General features: G+C 66.2%; 2 protein-coding genes across 3 annotated transcripts; both read left to right on the forward strand.

Moving 5' to 3' along the window:
* The first annotated feature begins 869 nt into the window (after positions 1 to 869).
* On the forward strand, positions 870 to 7,653 carry LOC123353997 (myosin light polypeptide 6-like). Its single transcript, XM_044995587.1, has 7 exons — positions 870 to 1,119; positions 3,659 to 3,686; positions 4,852 to 4,995; positions 5,506 to 5,679; positions 6,254 to 6,331; positions 6,471 to 6,513; positions 7,379 to 7,653. The coding sequence occupies exons 1-6, from the start codon at positions 934 to 936 to the stop codon at positions 6,497 to 6,499; spliced, it is 639 nt and encodes a 212-aa protein (XP_044851522.1). The 5' UTR covers positions 870 to 933; the 3' UTR covers positions 6,500 to 6,513; positions 7,379 to 7,653.
* A 1,323-nt stretch (positions 7,654 to 8,976) lies between these two features.
* Positions 8,977 to 14,856, forward strand: LOC123354006 (myosin light polypeptide 6). 2 transcript variants are annotated; one of them, XM_044995601.1, is made up of 7 exons: positions 8,977 to 9,092; positions 9,465 to 9,492; positions 11,467 to 11,610; positions 12,330 to 12,503; positions 12,871 to 12,948; positions 13,428 to 13,467; positions 14,532 to 14,856. In XM_044995601.1, the coding sequence occupies exons 1-6, from the start codon at positions 9,090 to 9,092 to the stop codon at positions 13,454 to 13,456; spliced, it is 456 nt and encodes a 151-aa protein (XP_044851536.1). In that variant the 5' UTR covers positions 8,977 to 9,089; the 3' UTR covers positions 13,457 to 13,467; positions 14,532 to 14,856. The 2 variants fall into 2 exon arrangements, with proteins under 2 accessions (XP_044851536.1, XP_044851535.1); XM_044995600.1 differs by lacking the exon at positions 13,428 to 13,467.
* The last annotated feature ends 3,554 nt before the right edge of the window (positions 14,857 to 18,410 follow it).

Here is an 18,410-nt window from a genome sequence, read left to right on the forward strand (position 1 = left end):
ATCATTGGCTGAATTTAAACCTGGGGGGGCACCTCCCAAAAGTCCCCCCACCCCGAAACAGTACTGGCCACAAGGAGCCGCACACGGGTTTATCTGAATTCTGGCACCACCACCTAGGTGGGGGGGGAGGAGTCAGAGGTGAGAGCACCCCCCCCCCGCAGCACAGCCCCCTCCCAGCTCCACGTTGGGGTCACAGCCACCCCATCACTGTAGCCTGCAGCTCCCTGCGCATCACCCAGCCGCATACTGTGCCCTCTGCCCAGCTCTCTGCCCATGGCCAGCAGAGCAGCCCCCCTTTGGGGGGGGGGCAGTGTGGCCTAGTGCTGAGAGTGGACCCCCCCGGACACCTGGGCTCTATTCCTGGGCCAGGAGGGGGTGGGGGCTGGCTGGGGGAGGTGGTCAGGGCACCTGGGTTCCAGGAGGCAGGGGCGGGGGGGCTGGGAATCAGGACTCCTGGGTCCCCGGCCCAGCGCTGCGACTCGGTCCCGGTGCCATTTGAGCAGAGGAAAGGGCCCTGCCAGGTGCCCACGGGGGCCCGTCTCCAGGGCGGGCAGTGCCCATCCCTCACCGCCACCAACCCCTGCGTTCATGCACCTCCAGCCCCCCCCGTGCTTGGGGGGGGGGATTTCCTCTGACGGGGGGCACCGTGCTGGGGGCCTGGCCCCCTGGTGCATGCTTGGCATGGCTGCCCCCTCGAGCTCGGCGCTAAGAAAAGCCCTGGAGATGGGGGGGGGAGCTGTCACTTCTGACAATGAATGATGCTCCCATTTGTAGCCCCCCCACTGCCCTTATCTAGCGCTGCTACAGCCTGACGTCACCCCAGGCTATTTAAGCTGGGCCGGGCAGGGCCAGCCCCAGGCTGGGACTTCACGGCCCCGCAGCCTCGTCTGCCAGCCCCGCTCGCCCGGGCACGTGCCGCCGGGCCCAGCCGCCATGCCCCCCAAGAAGGAGCTGCCCGTCAAGAAGCCGGTGGCCGCGCCAGCCAAACCGGCCGCCAAGCCGGCCATAGCCAAGCCGGCGGCTGCTGCAGCTAAGCCCAAAGCCCCAGAACCGGCCCCGGCCCCGGCCCCAGCCCCGGAGAAACCCAAGGAGCCACCGATTGACCTCTCTAAAGTGGTGGTATGTGGGGGGGCTGCGAAATGGGGGGGTGGAGAAAGATGGGGGGGTGCATGGGTCCAGGACAGTGGCTGGGGGGGGCATTCCCCCCCCCATGTGGCAGCAAAGCCACGAGGTTTAGACCTGCCATGCGAGCGGGCCCGGGAGCCCAGTGGCCGGATGGCACAGAGCCAAGGACAGACACGGTGCCCCAGTGCCCCCGGCCCGGCCCACTGCACCCGGTTTGCCACAGGCGGGACAGGTGAGAAAACGCCCCCCCCCATCAGCCCCCCCCGCCCCGGCCTGCTTCCTTGTGGCCCAAATATTGACCAGCCCCAGCGCCTGCATTGGCAGGGAGTGGGATGGAGCCCCCCCCACACCTAGTGTTCCCCCCACCCGAAAGGGCCGTGAGCTGCCTCCAGAGGGTTCATGATGGGGCAGGGGGAGCCCCCAGACTCCATCAGGGACACAGCAGCTACCCCGCCCCCAGTGGGGAAGGGCCAGTATTAGCCCCTTTACAGATGGGGAAACTGAGGCCCAGGCTGGGCCTGCGACTTGCCCAGTGTGAGTCGATGGCAGAGCTGGGGCCAGAACCCAAGAGTCCTAGCTACCCCCACCACCCCGGCCACCTCCAGTCTAACCACTTCCCTGCCCCAGCGCTGTCATGGGCTGCCCCCGCCCACGCCGGGCGCTCAGCAGTAGGGCTGAGGTGGGGCAGGGGACTGCAGCCAGTGGAACTTGCTTCATCTAACTGGGGCCCATCTAAGCAGCCAGAGACCAGCTCCTGGGTTCTAGCCATGGTGCCAGGAAGGGTGGGGGGGTCTGGTGGATTGGAGCAGGGGGCTGGGAGCCAGGACGCCTGGGTTCTCTCCCCCGGCTCTGGGAGGGCAGTGGTGGGTTGGAGCGGGGGAGCCAGGACTCCTGGGTTCTATCTCTAGCGTTTTCCTGGCTTTCTCCAACAATGGGCAGAGGCTCCACTCAGGAAGGAGCGAGCCTGGGGGGGGCTGTTAGACAGTCACAGCTGGCGGGGGGGGCCAAGCGCAGGCTCACTGGGGCAGATAAATTTAGGTGGTGAGCAGGGCCCTGTTATTTTCATGACAGGCTGGAATGAGGCGGGGGGGTGGGGGCTGCATTCCCAGGCACCGGCTCGGGGACAGGTGGCTGCAGCCGGGGGATTAGCACCCGCTTTTCCGGGCAGATTTATTCCAGCCCCAGCGCCAGGCACCGCTGGGCCAGGCCGAGCCAAGGGGCTCGAGTTCCGGCGGGGGGTGGGGGGGGGACCCAACCGGCCGCGCCTCTGTGCGGGGGACGGGGGGACGGGGGGGGGACAGAATGCAGGAAGATTCCTGAGGCAGTGAGGTAGGCCCCCGATAAAGAGTGTGACCGGGGAGGGGGCCATCAGGCCCTTATATGAACGCAGCTGCATGCGTGGCCCAGCGCCCCCTGCTGGCAGAGACTGGGGCTGGCGAACCTGGGCACCCCCCACATACACAGCCAGGGCCCCTGCCCTGTGCCCCACAGCGCCCCCTGCTGGCAGAGACTGGGGCGGGCGAACCTGGGCACCCCCCCACATACACAGCCAGGGCCCCGCCCTGCGCCCCACAGCGCCCCCTGCTGGCAGACACTGGGGCGGGCGAACCTGGGCACCCCCCCACAGTCAGGGCCCCTGCCCTGCGCCCCACAGCGCCCCCTGCTGGCAGACACTGGGGCGGGCGAACCTGGGCACCCCCCCCCATATACACAGCCGGGGCCCCTGCCCTGCGCCCCACAGCGCCCCCCTGCTGGCAGAGGTTGGGGTGGGAGAACCTGGGCACCCCCGACACACGCAATCAGGGCCCCATAGCGCCCTCTGCTGGCAGAGACAGGGGTGGGCGAAGCTGGGCACACACACACACACACACCCAGGGCCCCCGCCCTGCTCCCCCACAGCACCCCCTTCTGGCAGAGTCTGGGGCGGGCAAACCTGGGCACCCGCAGCCAGGGCCCCTGCCCTGCTCCCCACAGCGCCCCCTGCTGGCAGAGGCCAGGGCGGGAGCAGACTCGGCCCTCACCTTATATTGAGCAAAACTCACAGGCCCTTTCACCGCCCCCAGCAACTGGGGCAGCTTCCTCTTTGCACCCCGGCGTCAGGCCCTGTAAGGCCTCACCCCCCACCCAACCTCCAACTGAGCTCAGCCCCCCAGGGTTCCCTGCCCCCCAACTCCATGGTAGACAGATGCAAAGGGGGGGCCTCTCAGCTCCCCCCCCCCACCCGGCAGGTATAAATTCAGGCGAGGTAGCTGCTGCTTTCTCTCCCCCCCAAAAAAATGGCTGCCAGCCCCACCGAGCCTGAGGTCAGACCGGTGAGGCTGGAGGATCCCCCAACGAGGCATTTGGTGGGTTCGGGCTGGAGGGGCCCCCCGGGGCCGAGCTCGGCCCCTGCAGCAGAGAGCTGGTGGGGCGGGTGATACCCGGAGCCTTTGCCCCACTGTGCCCCCCCCCCCTCGTAGGCGCGGTAACAGACTTTGTGCAGCTCCCCCAAATCTTCATTCACATCCCTGTTTCTGTCACTTCCTCTTTGCAGATTGAGTTTAGCAAGGACCAGCTGGAGGGTAAGTCGCTGGGCCGCGTGTCTGTGTAGCTGGGGGGCAGGGGGGGGGTCGCTCTTCCACCAGCCTCCACCCAGCTCTGGCCCCGCTAAATCTAGTTGCTTCCCCCACTTACGCGGTTCCTGCCTTGGGCCTCTGTCCCCAACAAGCGCCTGTGAGGTCCTAACCCATCCCCGGGGGGCGGAAACCCTGGGTATGTGGCATCTTCCCTTACCCAGCCTGCCATGGGGCGGGACCAGGGTGTGGGGGGCTCTCTCACCGTGGGGGGTGTCGGGTTAAGATGCAAGCACCTGGCTGGCAGCTCCTGGGCTCTGAACGAGCCAGGCTCCTCCTGTCACTCATCCCAGGCTTGTAGGTAAAACACAATTCCTGCAGGGAGATGGGATTAGAACTCCCGGCCTCCTGCTCCTAAACCACCGCCCTGGCCAGGTGAGCTAAAGGATCCCTGCCTTTGGCCTGTGGCAGTAGCAGGTCTCTGCCACTTGTGGGCGCCCTGTCGCATACAAACGAAGGCAGTAGGTTTTGGTGCCCTCGTGTGGTTAGGGGAGATCCCACCGTGACTCTGGGCGAGGTGTTAACCCCCGTGTCCAGTGTCACAATTGTGTATTAATTCAGCCAACCCACCCCCCCGCAGTTTCAATCCAACACAGGCGTGTGCTTCACTTCCTGTCCTAAACCGTCCTGTGGTCTTGCTAAGCAGCTGCCAGGTTCCACCCCAGAGGTGGCTGCATTTCAGTGGTGCGTGAGCTGAATCAGCAGCTGCCAGGCTCCACCCCAGAGGTGGCTGCATTTCAGTGGTGCGTGAGCTGAATCAGCAGCTGCCAGGCTCCACCCCAGAGGTGGCTGTGTCTCAGCGATGCTCCCTGTGTGTAGTCTCAGATTTCGATGGGCTCTGGGGGCCATACAAGCGTGAGCAGCACGTCACGCCCAGAGCGGGATGCTGGGATGGGGGTCTCTGGAGCTCTGTCCCTGGGTGAGGACGCCCGGCTCCTGCTGGGGTTGGTGATCTCTGGGCTTTGCTGGCTGCTGGCAGGAAGGGCGCTCCGGACCGGGCTGGGCCCCCCGCCATCCCGTCCGGCTCCGATCCTGGCATGAAGCAGGCAGGTTAGACTGGCAGAGGATCGCCGGTTCCAGCCCCTCTGACCTGCTCTGCCCCCCGCCCCCCCAGATTACAGGGAGGCTTTCCAGCTCTTCGACCGGGTTGGGGACGGCAAGATTCAGCTGAGCCAGTGCGGGGACGTGCTGCGGGCCCTGGGCCAGAACCCCACCAACGCTGAGGTCATGAAGGTGCTGGGCCACCCCAAGCCCGATGGTGAGTGAGCAGCCTCAGCAGCTGTGGGGCCGGGGTGGAGGGTGGGATTTGGCTCATGCAGCTTCTGGAGTCACGTGACATCGCAGCCCCAGCTTGCACTGTGAAAAGGGAAAAACCTGGAATCCAGTGTAACGGCATCTGCCTGAGTCTGCAGAGAGCCTGAAACAGTTGCTCCAAAGGGAGAAAGGAATTGCCCCATGCGTCTCGGAGGGGTGTTACTTCCAGGCACCCCCTGCTCTGGGGGACTGCTACCAGCCCCACCCGAGCAGCAGATTGTGCGTGTGGTGGGAGTCGGTCTGGCCCCCCTAGCCCTTCAGAGACCCCCTGACCGCTGGGGTTAGCAATGGGAGTCCTCCTTTGGGGTGTGGTTAGGCAATGTGATGGGGGGGCATCAGGGGCCCCACGTGGTGCCATGGGGGCCAGACTGCCCTCCTCCAGCCACATGGGGGGGGCTGCATGGCAGGGTCCCCGGGGGCTCGGCCCGGCCTCAGTTTCTCCTTCCCGCGGCAGAGCTGAACTCCAGGCGGGTGGAGTTCGAGCAGTTCCTGCCCATGCTGCAGACCATCGCCAAGAACAAGGACCAGGGCACCTTCGAGGACTACGTGGAGGGGCTGCGGGTCTTCGACAAGGAGGGGAACGGCACCGTCATGGGGGCCGAGCTGCGCCATGTGCTCTCCACGCTGGGTGAGCGCCGCCTGCCGCTGGCAGAGGGGCCCCCTAGGCTGGCGAGGGGCAGGGGCCCGCGGGTACGGTGCCAGGTCGGGGGCACCCCACCAGGTGTCCTGCCCGGCACCGGCACTGGCTGCGCTGAGGTTCAGCGTCCCTGTGGGGAGGGAGGCAGCGTGCCCTGCTTCGGGGGGGGGGGCAGGGCTGTCGGTCGGGCACTGGGGGGGCAGGGCCCCCCAGAGTGAGCACCGGGCTGGGGGGGAGATGTGGTCCCCTGGGGCTGTTGGTCTGGCGTCCGGCAGGGACAGGCCCCCCCGGGCTGTTGGACGGGCACCGGGCGGGGGGATGCCCCCCCCGGACTGTCAGGAGGGCACCAGGCAGGAACAGGGCCCCCCAGGGATGTCGGTCTGGCACTGGATGGGGGGGCAGGGCTCCCCAGAGTGGGCGGGGGGGGAACGGGCCCCCCCCGGGCTGTTGGCCTGGCGCCCGGCAGGGACAGGGCCCCCCGGGCTGTTGGACGGGCACTGGGTGTGTGTGTGTGGGGGGGGGGAACATCTCCCCAGCACTAACGCGCGGCCCCCTCCGGCGGCAGGCGAAAAGCTGACGGAGGAGGAGGTGGACGCCCTCCTGTCCGGGCACGAGGACGCCAACGGCTGCATCAACTACGAAGGTGAGAGCCCGGAGTCGGGGACCCTCCAGCCGCAGGGCCAGGAAACGTGGGGGGGGGGTGAGGCTCCCAAGGGAGGGGACGTCCAGGGGCCCCTGGGAGCCCGGTTCCTCTGCCTAAAGCCTCTCTCCTCCCCCCGCAGCCTTCGTCAAGCACATCCTGTCTGGCTGAGCGGGTGCTGTGGGGTAGGTGCCCCCCCGGGGCTTTTACTTTTCTGACTGTTTTGGGGGGTGGCCGCTCCTTTCTCCCCTCCTTGCCGTGAGTCTCAGTGGCTCTGCCCCTTGGCAGGGACCCGGCTGGACCATCTCCGTGCCCGGCGGCTCATCTCCAGCCTGTGTGTCTAATCCCTCTGCCCTGGAAGAGGCTCGTGTTTTCGGGGTGCTGCTACCACCCCCTAGCACCTCCCAGCAGCAGACCTCCGAGTGCAGGCGCCTCAGCCCCGTTCTGCAGAGGGGGAAACTGAGGCACAGGGACTTGCTCCGCTGCCAGCTGAGGTCCAGTGCCATCAGACAGGCACAACTCATTCAACGTCTCCTCCCGCTCCTCTCCGCAGCGCCGTGTCCCTCGCGGGGAACCGAGCCCGTCCCCGGGGGGGAGCCCAGCCCGAGTGAACCAAACGCCTCTCGGGGGCCCTGGGAGCTCTGTCCAGGGCACCGGCGTGGAAGGGCCCCATGGCTTTGCTTTAATCACTCGGGACAGGGCATCACAAACGACGCCTGGGCCCTATGCCCAGCGCTGCCCTGGGCCTCGGTTTCCCCACCCGTGAACATACTCGCCTTGCAGGGCTGCCGAGAGCTCTAACTCCCCCAAACCATCCCGACTCCGAGCGCCTCTGCTGGGCCGGGGTCCTGCGGGCACAGCCGGTGCCCTGAGTCACACCCGCCGGCCCAGCCGTGCCGGGAGCGCGATTCCCTCCAGCCTCTGCTCCAGGGGCCGGAGATACAGAACAAACCTGAGCTCTAGGCCCGGATCCTTCTCCCCCTCCCATGGGATCCCAGCTCCCCAGCCTGGACCCCGCCGGCGTCTCACTGTCTCCTCTTCTCTCCCCAGGCCGGGCAGGATGGGCCTAAGCGACTGATGCCTCCTCAGCCCATTGCTCTGCGGGGGGGCATGTTCCCTGCCCCCTTTGTCCGTCTCTCTAACCCCCCCCCCACCCAATGGCTGCTGCGAAGGACTTCGAGCACTGCCCCAGGAGAGCCCAGGACCTCAGCGGCTGAGGATCCAGCGAGGGGGGACGCAGGCTCCCCCTGAGAGCAGCGGCCCAGCCCGGGGGTGCCCACCAAGCCGAGCCGCGGTCCCGATCCTGGGTGGGAAGGGACCCGATCCTCCCTGCGCCCGGACAATAAAAGCCGTTTGTTTGCAGAAGCTTCTGGCCCCTTGGATCTTGGCCCCAGGGGCCGTCTCAGCATCCCTGGGTCGACGGGGGCCGAGTTCTGCATCCACTTTCAATGAGGGACGGGGGGGTGGGAGCTGCTCCAGGTGCCCAGAGCCAGGGCATGGCAGGGGGGGCCCGGAGGATTTCAGGGAATACAGCCGCCATTTCCTGTTCGTTAGGGGGTGAAAGGTCGGGCCTGGAGCAGCGGGGATCTGCCCCAGCAGCCAACCCGCCTGCCCCGCGCCCCGCAGCGCCCCCTGCTGAGGGTGAGAATTCCTGCCCATCTCGGGTGGTTTCCCCACACTCAGACTTCACGCTCTGCTCTCGGCTTATTCCTTGGTTCTTTTGCTGGGGCCTCAGGCCGCTCGAGTGTCTCAAAAAGCATCAGCACAGGACACCCCCCTGCCCAGCTTGCAGCAGCCCTGGCGCTGCCAGAGCGAAGGCTTTTTGCAGCCCAAGGTCCCGTGGAAACCTGCCCCGCAGTCACCAGGCAGCCACTCGCTGGGTTACTTCCCCGCCCAAAGCTGAACCCAGCTGGGGGCACCCGGGCTCCCTGCTCCCCATGTGCCCCAATCCCCCGCTGGGACCCCCCTGCTCCCCATGTGCCCCCAGCCCCCTGCTGGGACCCCCCTGGCTCCCCATGTGCCCCCAATCCCCCGCTGGGACCCCCCTGCTCCCCATGTGCCCCCAATCCCCCGCTGGGATCCCCCTGCTCCCCATGTGCCCCCAGCCCCCCGCTGGGACCCCCCTGCTCCCCATGTGCCCCCAATCCCCCGCTGGGACCCCCCTGGCTCCCCCAGCCCCCCGCTGGGACCCCCTGGCTCCCCATGGGGCCTCAATCCCCTGCTGGGGCCCTCCCTGCTCCTCGTCTCCCCATGCACCCCAGACCCCCCGCTGGGACCCCCCACCCCCAATGTGCCCCCAGCCCCCCGCTGGGACCCCCCTGCTCCCCGCGTGTCCCCAATCCCCTGCTGGGACCCCCCTGCTCCCCATGTGCCCCCAATCCCCTGCTGGGACCCCAGTGCTCCCCATGTGCCCCCAGCCCCCCACTGGGACCCTCCCTGCTCCCCATGCACCCCCCAGCCCCCCCGCTGGGACCCCCCCGCTCCCCCTCTCCCCGGGCACCCCCCGCCAGGCCCCATCTCGATGACTATCTATGGGCAAAGCCGGGGCTGGCGGCGAGCGACTCAGCCCCGCCCCCTTCCCGGGGCTCTTCATGAATAATGCAGCAGCTAATTAGCATAGCGAGTGACGCAGCGCCCCGCCTTGGGCAGCCACTGGCGCGCGGGTGCCTGGGCGGTGACGTCAGAGCCAGTAGAAAGGGGCTGGCGGAGGCGAGTCCGCGCAGGGGCCATTGCAGGGAGCGGAGCCGCAGCAGCAATAGCCATGGTGGGGCGAGCTCCGGCCGGTGCACGGGACGGGGGGCGGGCGAGCTCCGGGCGGGGGGGCCGGTGCACGGGGCTGGAGGGGGGGGCGAGCTCCGGGCGGGGGGCCGGTGCACGGGACTGGGGGGGGCGAGCTCCGGGCGGGGGGGGCGCTGGACGGGACGGGGGGGGCGAGTGGTGCACGGAACTAGGCGGGGGGCCACGGTTAGGTTCCGGCTGCCCGAGGCCAGGGACATCCCCGGGGCCTCACTCCAAGCCCGCCCCCCCGGAAGGGAGGCCGCTGACAGCGCTTGTGGGGGGGTGCGGGGCTCGCGGGAAGGGGGGGGCCGGGCAGCCCCGCTGACGGCGGCCCCCCGCCCCTGTGCTTGCCTTGCAGTGCGATTTCTCCGAGGATCAGACGGCCGGTAAGTGCCTCCCCCTTGCGCGACCTCCGTCCTTGCGCGCTATTTTCATTTCGGGGGCGAATCCCTTGCGCGTCCCGCCGCGGATGCACTTACCGCTCTCTCCCTCCCTTGCAGACCTTCCTCCTCCTCTGTCACTAGCCTCCACTCTCCTCCCGTAGCCTCTTTCTAGCCGGCCGGTAAGTGGGGCGGGGCGTGTTTGCTCCCCCCCCCCCCGGCTTAACACCGGGCCCCTCGCTTCTGGGGCGCAGGGGGTGAAATCTCTCCGGGCTGCTTTGGGCTCTTGCTGCTGTGGGGTTCCTGCCCCCCCAACCCCGGGTCTGGGGGTGACTCACACCCCCCCCCGGTGCGCGCATGGCTCACCCTGGAGCAGTTTCCTGGCCAAGCCCGGCGGGTCCCGCCCAGTCTGCGAGCCTCCCTGCCGCGTTCCCCCAGCCAGGCCGGAGTGGGGGGGAGAGCTGGTTTTAGGGGCGCTGCGCGGCCCCCTCGGCTGTGGGTTGCGGGGTGTGGCCGGCCGCGGGCGGGGTGTGATTGCACAGGGGAAAATGGCTGCACAGCTCCGCTCTCTCTGATCCAAGTTGTGACACACTCCCAGCCGAGCCGGCTCCCGCCCTGGTGCCCCCCGGTGCCCCGCCGCTGGGGGGGGGGCACACCCGGAGCGGGGGAGGGGGGCGGCTGCCCCACGGGTCGCGCCTGGAATGTTGTGTTGGAGGCGCAGCGCAATTCCTGCGCGGTGCCTTGCGCTGACTTCCTTATATGGGCACAAAACCCCGGCTGAGCGCAGGCTGCGCCTCCCTGCGCGGGCAGCGCCCCGCCGGGCGGCGGGGGCGGGGGCACGGCTCGGCCAGCCCGGGAGCGGGGGGAATGTGGGTCTCTGCGAACCCACCCGCCAGACCCTCCCTGGGTCCCTTTTCCGGTGTTTGCTTTAGCTAAAGCAGGAAGTGACCTCGGACTCCTGGGTTCTCGCCCCAGCTCTGGGAGGGGAGTGGGGTCTATGGGGTCAGGGGGCTGGGAGCCCGGACTCCTGGGTTCTCGCCCCAGCTCTGGGAGGGGAGTGGGGTCTATGGGGTCAGGGGGCTGGGAGCCCGGACTCCTGGGTTCTCGCCCCAGCTCTGGGAGGGGAGTGGGGTCTATGGGGTCAGGGGGCTGGGAGCCCGGACTCCTGGGTTCTCTCCCCAGCTCTGGGAGGGGAGTGGGTTATGCCTCTGTTCCATTCCCATCTCTGCCCGGCTCTGGCCCGGGGCTCTCTGCTTTCCCATCCGTAAATCCTGGCTCGCTCCCATGAGGCGGGCGGTGGCTGTGGAGGTGCTGGGCAGGGGCTGTCTCATAGGGCCTCGGCTGCTGCCCTGTGGTCAAGTCCCTGATGCGAACCCCACTGGGGCTGGCCCGTGGGGCCTTGCGTGAGCCGATCCCCTGCCAGGGTGAAGCCGGCCCTGGGACCGAGAGGCGCTAACCCGCTAGCCAGGGCGGATCCGTGCCCTGGCTCGGCCGCGGCGCCTGTGGGTTTCCCCTCTGAGATGGGGCTGGCGCAGAGAGACAGGGACTCGTCCCTGGGAATCTGGGGCAGAGCCGGGAAGCGGAGCCAGGGCTCTGCTCTGGCGCCTTATCCCTGAGGCCAGGCGGCCCGTCTAGCGCGGGTCGCTGCAGAGGGCAGGACACTAGACGTCCGGGGCCCGATCCCGTGCAGGGATCCTGGCCGATGCTGCCAGGAACCCTGGTAGGGGAATTATCGAGGGCTCTTATCGTGCTGAAGCGCCTGCTTTCCTGTGGGCCCCCAGCTGCCGGGGGCGGGGGGGGTTTGGGGCTGAGGCTGCTGCCCCGGCGTGTGCAGTTTGGCTGGAGCCGGCTGGGTACCAGGCAGCTCAGGGCTGGCCAAGGGGAGTTTGTTGTTTGAACCAACGGGTGCAGGGCCCCTGCAGGCGGGATCAGCACCTGGGGCCACAGTGACACCCTCCCTGCTCCCCCCCCCCCTCCCAGAGTTCAAGGAGGCTTTCCAGCTCTTCGACCGAACCGGGGATGGCAAGATCCTGTACAGCCAGTGCGGGGACGTGATGAGGGCCCTGGGCCAGAACCCCACCAACGCCGAGGTCATGAAGGTGCTGGGGAACCCCAAGAGCGATGGTGAGTGACTGGCAGGTGCTGCTGCAGCAGCCCCAGGGCCAGGGGGCCTTGCCCGTCTCTCGCCTCCCTGAGCTGGCGGCGGGTGGGAACGGGCCCTTCTCGCCGCCCCATTGGCTGGAGTGAGACTACGGCTCAATGGGGCTCAGACTGGCTTAAAACTTGGGGGGCTGCAGGGAACCCCCCCCCCGCCTCTCTGGGGCTGGCTCTGTTGCTCAGAACGAGGAGGTTAATCTTGGGCCTGGCCTCCCCAGACCGATGGTCTGGGCTCCGGGCGATCTGGGTTCGAATCTCCAGTGCAGGGGGCTTGAAGCTGGGTCTTCGCCATCCCAGATGTGCAGCTGCCCCTCCCGGGCGGAGGGGAGGTTTCTCTATGGAAAAATACCCCCGGGCCTTGGTTTTGTCCCATGTAGAATGAGAATTTTTTCCCCAAATTTCAAATTTCTCACCTAACGTTACCCAGCCCCCACCCGCGCTGAGCCCTGTGCCCAGCACCATTCTCCCCCCCCGCCCTCAAACCTCTGCAGAATGGCTGGCGTCTGTGGGGGCCTGCCCCATCTCTGGGTGCCTGGGAGGCACCGTGCTCGCTGCTGTGAGCGTTCCCGTCCCATCCCGTCCCTCGCTGGGTCCTGGCACAGGAGGGATTTGATGCTGCGGGGTGCCCGGCCTGGCAGGCGGCTGCCCAGAGAGCTGGTCTCAGCCGCGCCCCCTTCTCTCGCCAGAGATGAACATGAAGACGCTGAGTTTCGAGCAGTTCCTGCCCATGATGCAGACCATCGCCAAGAACAAGGACCAGGGCTGCTTCGAGGACTACGTGGAGGGGCTGCGGGTCTTCGACAAGGAGGGGAACGGCACCGTCATGGGGGCCGAGATCCGCCACGTCCTCGTGACCCTGGGTGAGGCGCTGACGCCGGCCTGGCAGAGGGGGCTGCTGCGGCTGGGGCAGGAGGGTAGCCGAAGGCCTCTGGCTGAGTCTCTTCCAGGGATGTCTGGGTCAGGGAGAAGCAGAGAAGACCCCCACCCCCCAAGGGTCTCTTCAAGGTGGCTGGCGAAGAGGTGTCATTTCCCTGCAGCACAAAGCAGGTTGAACGGTGCCAACCTCTGGGAACAGAACCCAGGAGTCCTGGCTCCCAGCCCCCTGCTCCAGTCGCCCGTTGGCAGATGCGGGGCAGCGACTAGGAGGAAGGCCTGGGTGTCTGGTCAGGGAGGGTCACGGAGGGTGGGTTTGCTGGGAGGTAGTAAAATCCCGTCTGTCCCCCACAGGGGAGAAGATGACGGAGGAAGAGGTGGAGATCCTGGTGGCCGGGCACGAAGACAGCAACGGCTGCATTAACTACGAAGGTGAGAGCTCGGGGGGCATCGGTGTCTTGGGATCAGCAGCCCTGGGTTTATCTCCAGAGGTTGCTTAACCCTGTGGCACCTGGTGGCTTTGGCTCTCCTGCCGTGCTGGGGGAGGTGGGGAGGGGATTCCAACCTGGGGATGGGGTGGGGCACGAATTCGCTTTCCCACGGCCAGGGTTCATTTTGGGACTAGCCCAGAGCCTCTGGCTCGTTTTTTTCCTCCCCAGTGAGGACGCTGCAGCCCCTCAGGGCGTCTCCCACCCAAGGAACGAAGCGCCGGGGGCTGTGCTCAGAAACAGCAGCCCCTGAGGGTGCCCCTGGGGGCGAGGCCGGCTCCCCTCCCCGGGGCGCGGACGCTGGGCCCGGCGGGTTGGGAGCTGGAGGCAGCCGGGCGCTGGCGTGTCCCTGGGGATCCCCTCGCGCTCGTTCGCGCCGCGTGTCCGGTGCGTTTGCTTGATGATGTCTGTTCCTTCCAACAGCGTTTGTGAGGCACATCTTGTCAGGGTGAAGCGGAGCGGGGTACGCCTCTTCCCGAACCCCTTCCCCAACCCCCCGCCCCCCCTTGGTTTTCTTTTAAAGGAAGTCCGGTTTGCGCTCCCCCCCCAGCATACCCCCCCCTCGGCATGTCTCTGCATGGAGCTGACTCTCTCTCTAGCGGGGGGGAAGAGGCGGCTCTGCTGGGGGGCCATGCACCAAGTTTAAAGCAAGACTGTGTCACCTGTGTGGGTCCGGGGGTGGGCGGGGAGATGGGGGGCAGAGGGGGTGTCAGATGCAGCCTGGGCTGCTTGTGTCCTGTCCGGGGGGAGCTGCGTGCGCCTCTATCCTACCCCAGCGGGGCAGCCGCCCCCCTGCCCGTGGCTGAGCCCAGGGCCGCTGTGGGTAGGGAGCCCCGGGCAGGAGGCGGCCGCTGCCTGGTCCCATGGGCCGTAGGTTACCCCGACAGTCTTTCTTTAGGGAGCGGTGCAGTGGCTGCCTGCCTGGCCCCTTCTCTCTGTCTGATCCTCCCCCTCGAATGGCCTGTTCTCTGCTGTAGATACAGTCAAGCTCTCCCCTCGCCGGGGGCAGGAAGCAGCGCGGCTTGTAGGCCCCCCCGTGCCTGGCAGTAGCTGTAGAAACCGCGCTGCCCCCGTCTCTCCTCCCCCCTTCCCCCTCTGCCGCCGTGGGGGGGTCGCGCTGCTCTGAGGACGGGCTGCTGCGGAGGGAAGAAAGTGTCCTGGGGCCGTGGGGTGAAGGGTGGGGCCGGGGCCAGCAGCCCTCACCCTCGTGCAGGGGGGTGGGGGCTTCCCAGCCAGGAGGGGGAGAACAGAGCCCAGGCTGTAGCAGGTTTAGGGGAAGGGGCCCGTGCATGGCCCCTGGGCTGGGAGCCAGGGGGCCCGGAGGGCTCCGGAGGGCTGGGGGGCCCAGGGCTCGCTGGGGAGGGGGGGTGAAAGGGGGACACTAGAGCACAGCTGCTGCAGACTCCTTGCAAACCCTGGAAGAACCTGCCTGGCAGCCCCAGGCCCTGCTGGCATTAGCCCCAAGGACCCTTTCTCCCCCAGCGACCGAGGCGCCTCCCCCGCTCATCCGCACCCTTCTCTCCACAGAGCTGGTCCGGATGGTGCTGAGCGGATGAAGAGTCCAGCCGATCTCCCCCCGTCCTGTCCCGTCCCCCCCGAGGCCTCGGCTCGCGGCCGGGCACTCGAGTTTATTCTGTTTTGTGCCTTTTCTACGCCCTGTGTAAACTCCTCCCGGTGTGGACCAGAAGGAGACTTCAGTGCTGCAGGGGGGTGTCCCAGGGGTGCTCCCTGGGGGGGGGAGGATGGGTGATCCCTGTTTTTTCTGGGGTTCTCCCCCCCCCTCTAGCCCCTGCAGCAGTGCTCAGTTTCTCCTTCCAGCTGCTTTCACTAATAAACGGTTTGGAAAGTGGTGGCTCTTGGCCCTGTGTGGAAAGCGGGGGGCAGGGGCTGAACCCAGCTCCTGGAAAGGGAGCGGGAGGGTGAGAAGGGATCCGCAGATGGGTTCTGGGAAAAATGCACCTGTTACGTGCCCGGGTAGCTGAGCAGGAGGCAGTGGCCTGAGGGAAGGGGGTTCCTTCCATCGAAGAGCCCCCAGCCTTGGGGTCTCTCTCAGCCAACTTCTGAATAAGATTAACAGGGACAAATGGGGGTTGCTGGGGGGGAAGGAGCAAGGGTGGGTGCTGGGTCAAGGGGGTGAGGACACCCCTGGCCCCTGCCTAGAGTAACACTGGCTCCTAGAGCCCTTTACAATGGTGTGGGGAAACCGAGGCACAGAGGGGGACTAGCAGAGCTGGGACTGGGCAGGGGTGTGTTCTGCCCACTAGGCCGCACAGCCAGGCTAAGCTGAGTAATGGAGTAGAGGTGCATAAAGCAGCAACCCCTGATCTCACCCCTACCCCCCTGGGGGCGACCCTGCCCTGCACAGCAGACCCACTGGCTGGCCATGGAATTAAAATGGCTGGTGAGGGGCAGGGGTGAGAGTGGCCCACAGCTGGGAGGGGGTGGGGGGTTACCTGGCTCCAGTGACCTGCTGCATGGGGGTGGGGGGCACACACTGCCCCTGGCAAGCAGCGACTGGGGCGATTAAATAGGGGGTTATGGAGGGAGGCCCTCACCCCCCCCAACAATAATCCTGCAGCTCCTGGGGTGGAGGTGGTGTCACGTCTACGAACAGCAGCGTGTGGGGGGGCGGCGCCGTGGGGCTCCTGCCCTCCTTTGGTGTGTGTCACTACCCGCTTGGCATCACCGGCACCATTACCCCCCATGCATCTTACAGCGGGAAACTGAGGCACAAAGCCCCTTGCCCAGCTGCCCGGCACAGCCCAGGCCTGCAGTGCGTTTCCTGCCGCTCTGCTCCAGCGGGTTTGATGTTTCCCAGCAGTGGCTATTTTTAGCCTGGCCAGCGCCGGGAGCCTCCCAGGCACCGCGTCCCTGCAGCCAGCACCTTACATGGAGGGAAAACACCTTCCCAGCACCCCCAACCACTTCCCCCGCAGCAGGGTGGGTGCTGCAGCCCCTCATAAAGCCAGCAGTGCCCCATGGCCTGGCACTGCCCTGGGTTAACTCGTGGTGCAAGGGCTGAGGGAGGAACTCGCACAGGAAGCAGTATGTCAGTCTGGGCACTTGGAGCAGCCCCATGGGGCCCACGGGGCTTTGATCCTAGCCCCAAGTGCTGATCCCTGGCTGCTGGGGGCCCCGGCCCCTCATCCACAGCTCCATCCCCCCAGGCAGAGGGAGGTGAGAAATGCCCTGGACGGCTCCTCCCGTTAAACCAGCCCAGGGCCGGGTAGGCGATGGGCACCGTCTCCCCTGCCACACCCCCCCCCCCGGTCCAGGGCCCCCCCTGCACTGTTTGCTTCCCAGCCCAAGGTGAGAAGTGCCCGGCTGGCTCCCGCCCGCCTGCCAAGCCAGAGAACGACCTGCGGCCCCCAACTCCTGCAGAACTTTTTGAGGAGGAAAAAGCTACCAGGCACCAGAGACCCCAGCCCAGCCCCCACCAAGCCAGCCCCCCGGGCAATGCTCCTCGCTAGCTGCAATTGGTCTGACTTCCGCTCACCACCCCTGGGCCCTGCTCTGCCAGCCGGAGCAGCAAGCCCCCTGCTAAGCAGCCCTGTGCCCTGGGGCTCCTTGCAGACGGGGGTCCACTCCCCTCCTGCCCTTCTCTTGACCAAGCTGCTTGTGGTTTCCCAGCCCTTGGCTCCGTTCTGCCTCCCGTTCTACACCAGCAGCATCGGCCGAGGAGCTGGCGGAGCAGCCAGTACCACTGGCCCAGTGAGGCCCAGTCCAGCTCGGTGCCCGGTCTCTAAGCCAGCCCGCTGCCCCTGCCCTCCAGCACCTAGTGCCACCCGCACCACTCCCACCGACTGCCAAAGCGAGATTCCCCCCCCCGTGCAGAGGGGACATGGCCATAGCACCCCCCCACGGCCGCACTGTAAGCCTCAGGCCAGCCCCCTGCACCGAGGGGGGAGCCCCCTGCCCTTAGCAAGGGCCGCCCAGGGCCAGCAGGGTACACGGCCCTTGTACCAGGGAGGGGAGAGAGGCTCAGAGCTCGGCCTTCCCGATTCCTGCGGCTTTGCAGAGCCTCGGGGAAGCTGTAAAATACAAGCCTGTGCCTAAGCCCAGCCCTTGGGGGGGGCGGCGACAGCCAGCAGCAGGGGGCCCCACCTCACCGAACTTCTGCCAGCTCAGGCTCAGCGCGGTAGCCGTGTTAGGGTGTGTCCACCAATACGAGGCGCTTAAAGACTAACTGATTTATCTGGGCAGCAGCGTCGGTGGGTAAAAACCCCGTGGCTGAGCTGTGTGACTCTGTCCTCACCCACGACCAGTTCAGATTCGGGACAATCTGGGCACCCGCACGGCCTCACCGTTGATGGACAACGCTTCCTCGGCTCTCGCCCCCTAACGCCCCTCCTCTTGCGCTACACTGATGACATCGGGAAGGAGGCCCTTGAAGAATTCCACCTGGATTTCAACGACTTCCACCCCACCCTCAACCTCAGCCTGGACCAGTCCACACAAGAGCTCCACTTCCTGGACAATACAGTGCAAACAAGTGATGGTCACAACCACCACCCTATACCGGAAACCTACTGACCCCTATACTTACCTACAGGCCTCCAGCTTCCATCCCGGACACACCACACGATCCATTGTCTACAGCCAAGCTCTAAGATACAACCCCATTTGCTCCAATCCCTGAGACAAACACTTTCTATCAGGCGTTCTTACAACTACAATACCCACCTGGGGAAGTGAGGAAACAGAATGACGAGTGAGATGGGTATCCAGAAGTCACCTACCACAGGACACGCCCAAGCAGGAAAACAACAGAACACCTCTGGCCATCACATACATCCCCCAGCTAAAACCTCTCCAGCGCATGATCAACGATCTACAACCTATCCTGGAAAACGATTCCTCACTCTCACAGACCTTGGAAGACAGGCCAGCCCTGGCTTACAGACAACCCCACAACTCACCAGCAACTACACACCACACCACAGAAACACTAACCCATGAACCAATCCCTGTAACAAACATTGTTGCCTACTCTGTCCCCATATCTACTCTAGCAACAGATCAGAGGACCCAGCCACACCAGGAGCTCATTCACCTGCACAGCTACTAATGTGATATACGCCATCATGTGCCAGCAGTGCCCCTCTGCCATGCACATTGGCCAAACCGGACCGTCCCTACGTAAAAGAATAAATGGACACAAATCGGACATCAGGAATGGTAACGTACAAAAGCCAGTGGGTGAACACTTCAATCTCCCTGGAGATTCTAGAACAGATTTAAAAGTCACTATTCTTGAACAAAAAACCTTCAGAAACAGACTTCAGAGAGAAACCGCCGAGCTGCAATTCATTTACAAATTTAACCCCAGCAGTTTGGGCCTGAACAGGGACTGGGAGTGGCTGGCTCGCTTTGCCTCTCCTGGAATTGCCACCTCCTCATCAGTTA

This window comes from Mauremys mutica, chromosome 20, assembly GCF_020497125.1.
Source record: "Mauremys mutica isolate MM-2020 ecotype Southern chromosome 20, ASM2049712v1, whole genome shotgun sequence".
NCBI classification, from domain to species: Eukaryota; Metazoa; Chordata; order Testudines; family Geoemydidae; genus Mauremys; species Mauremys mutica.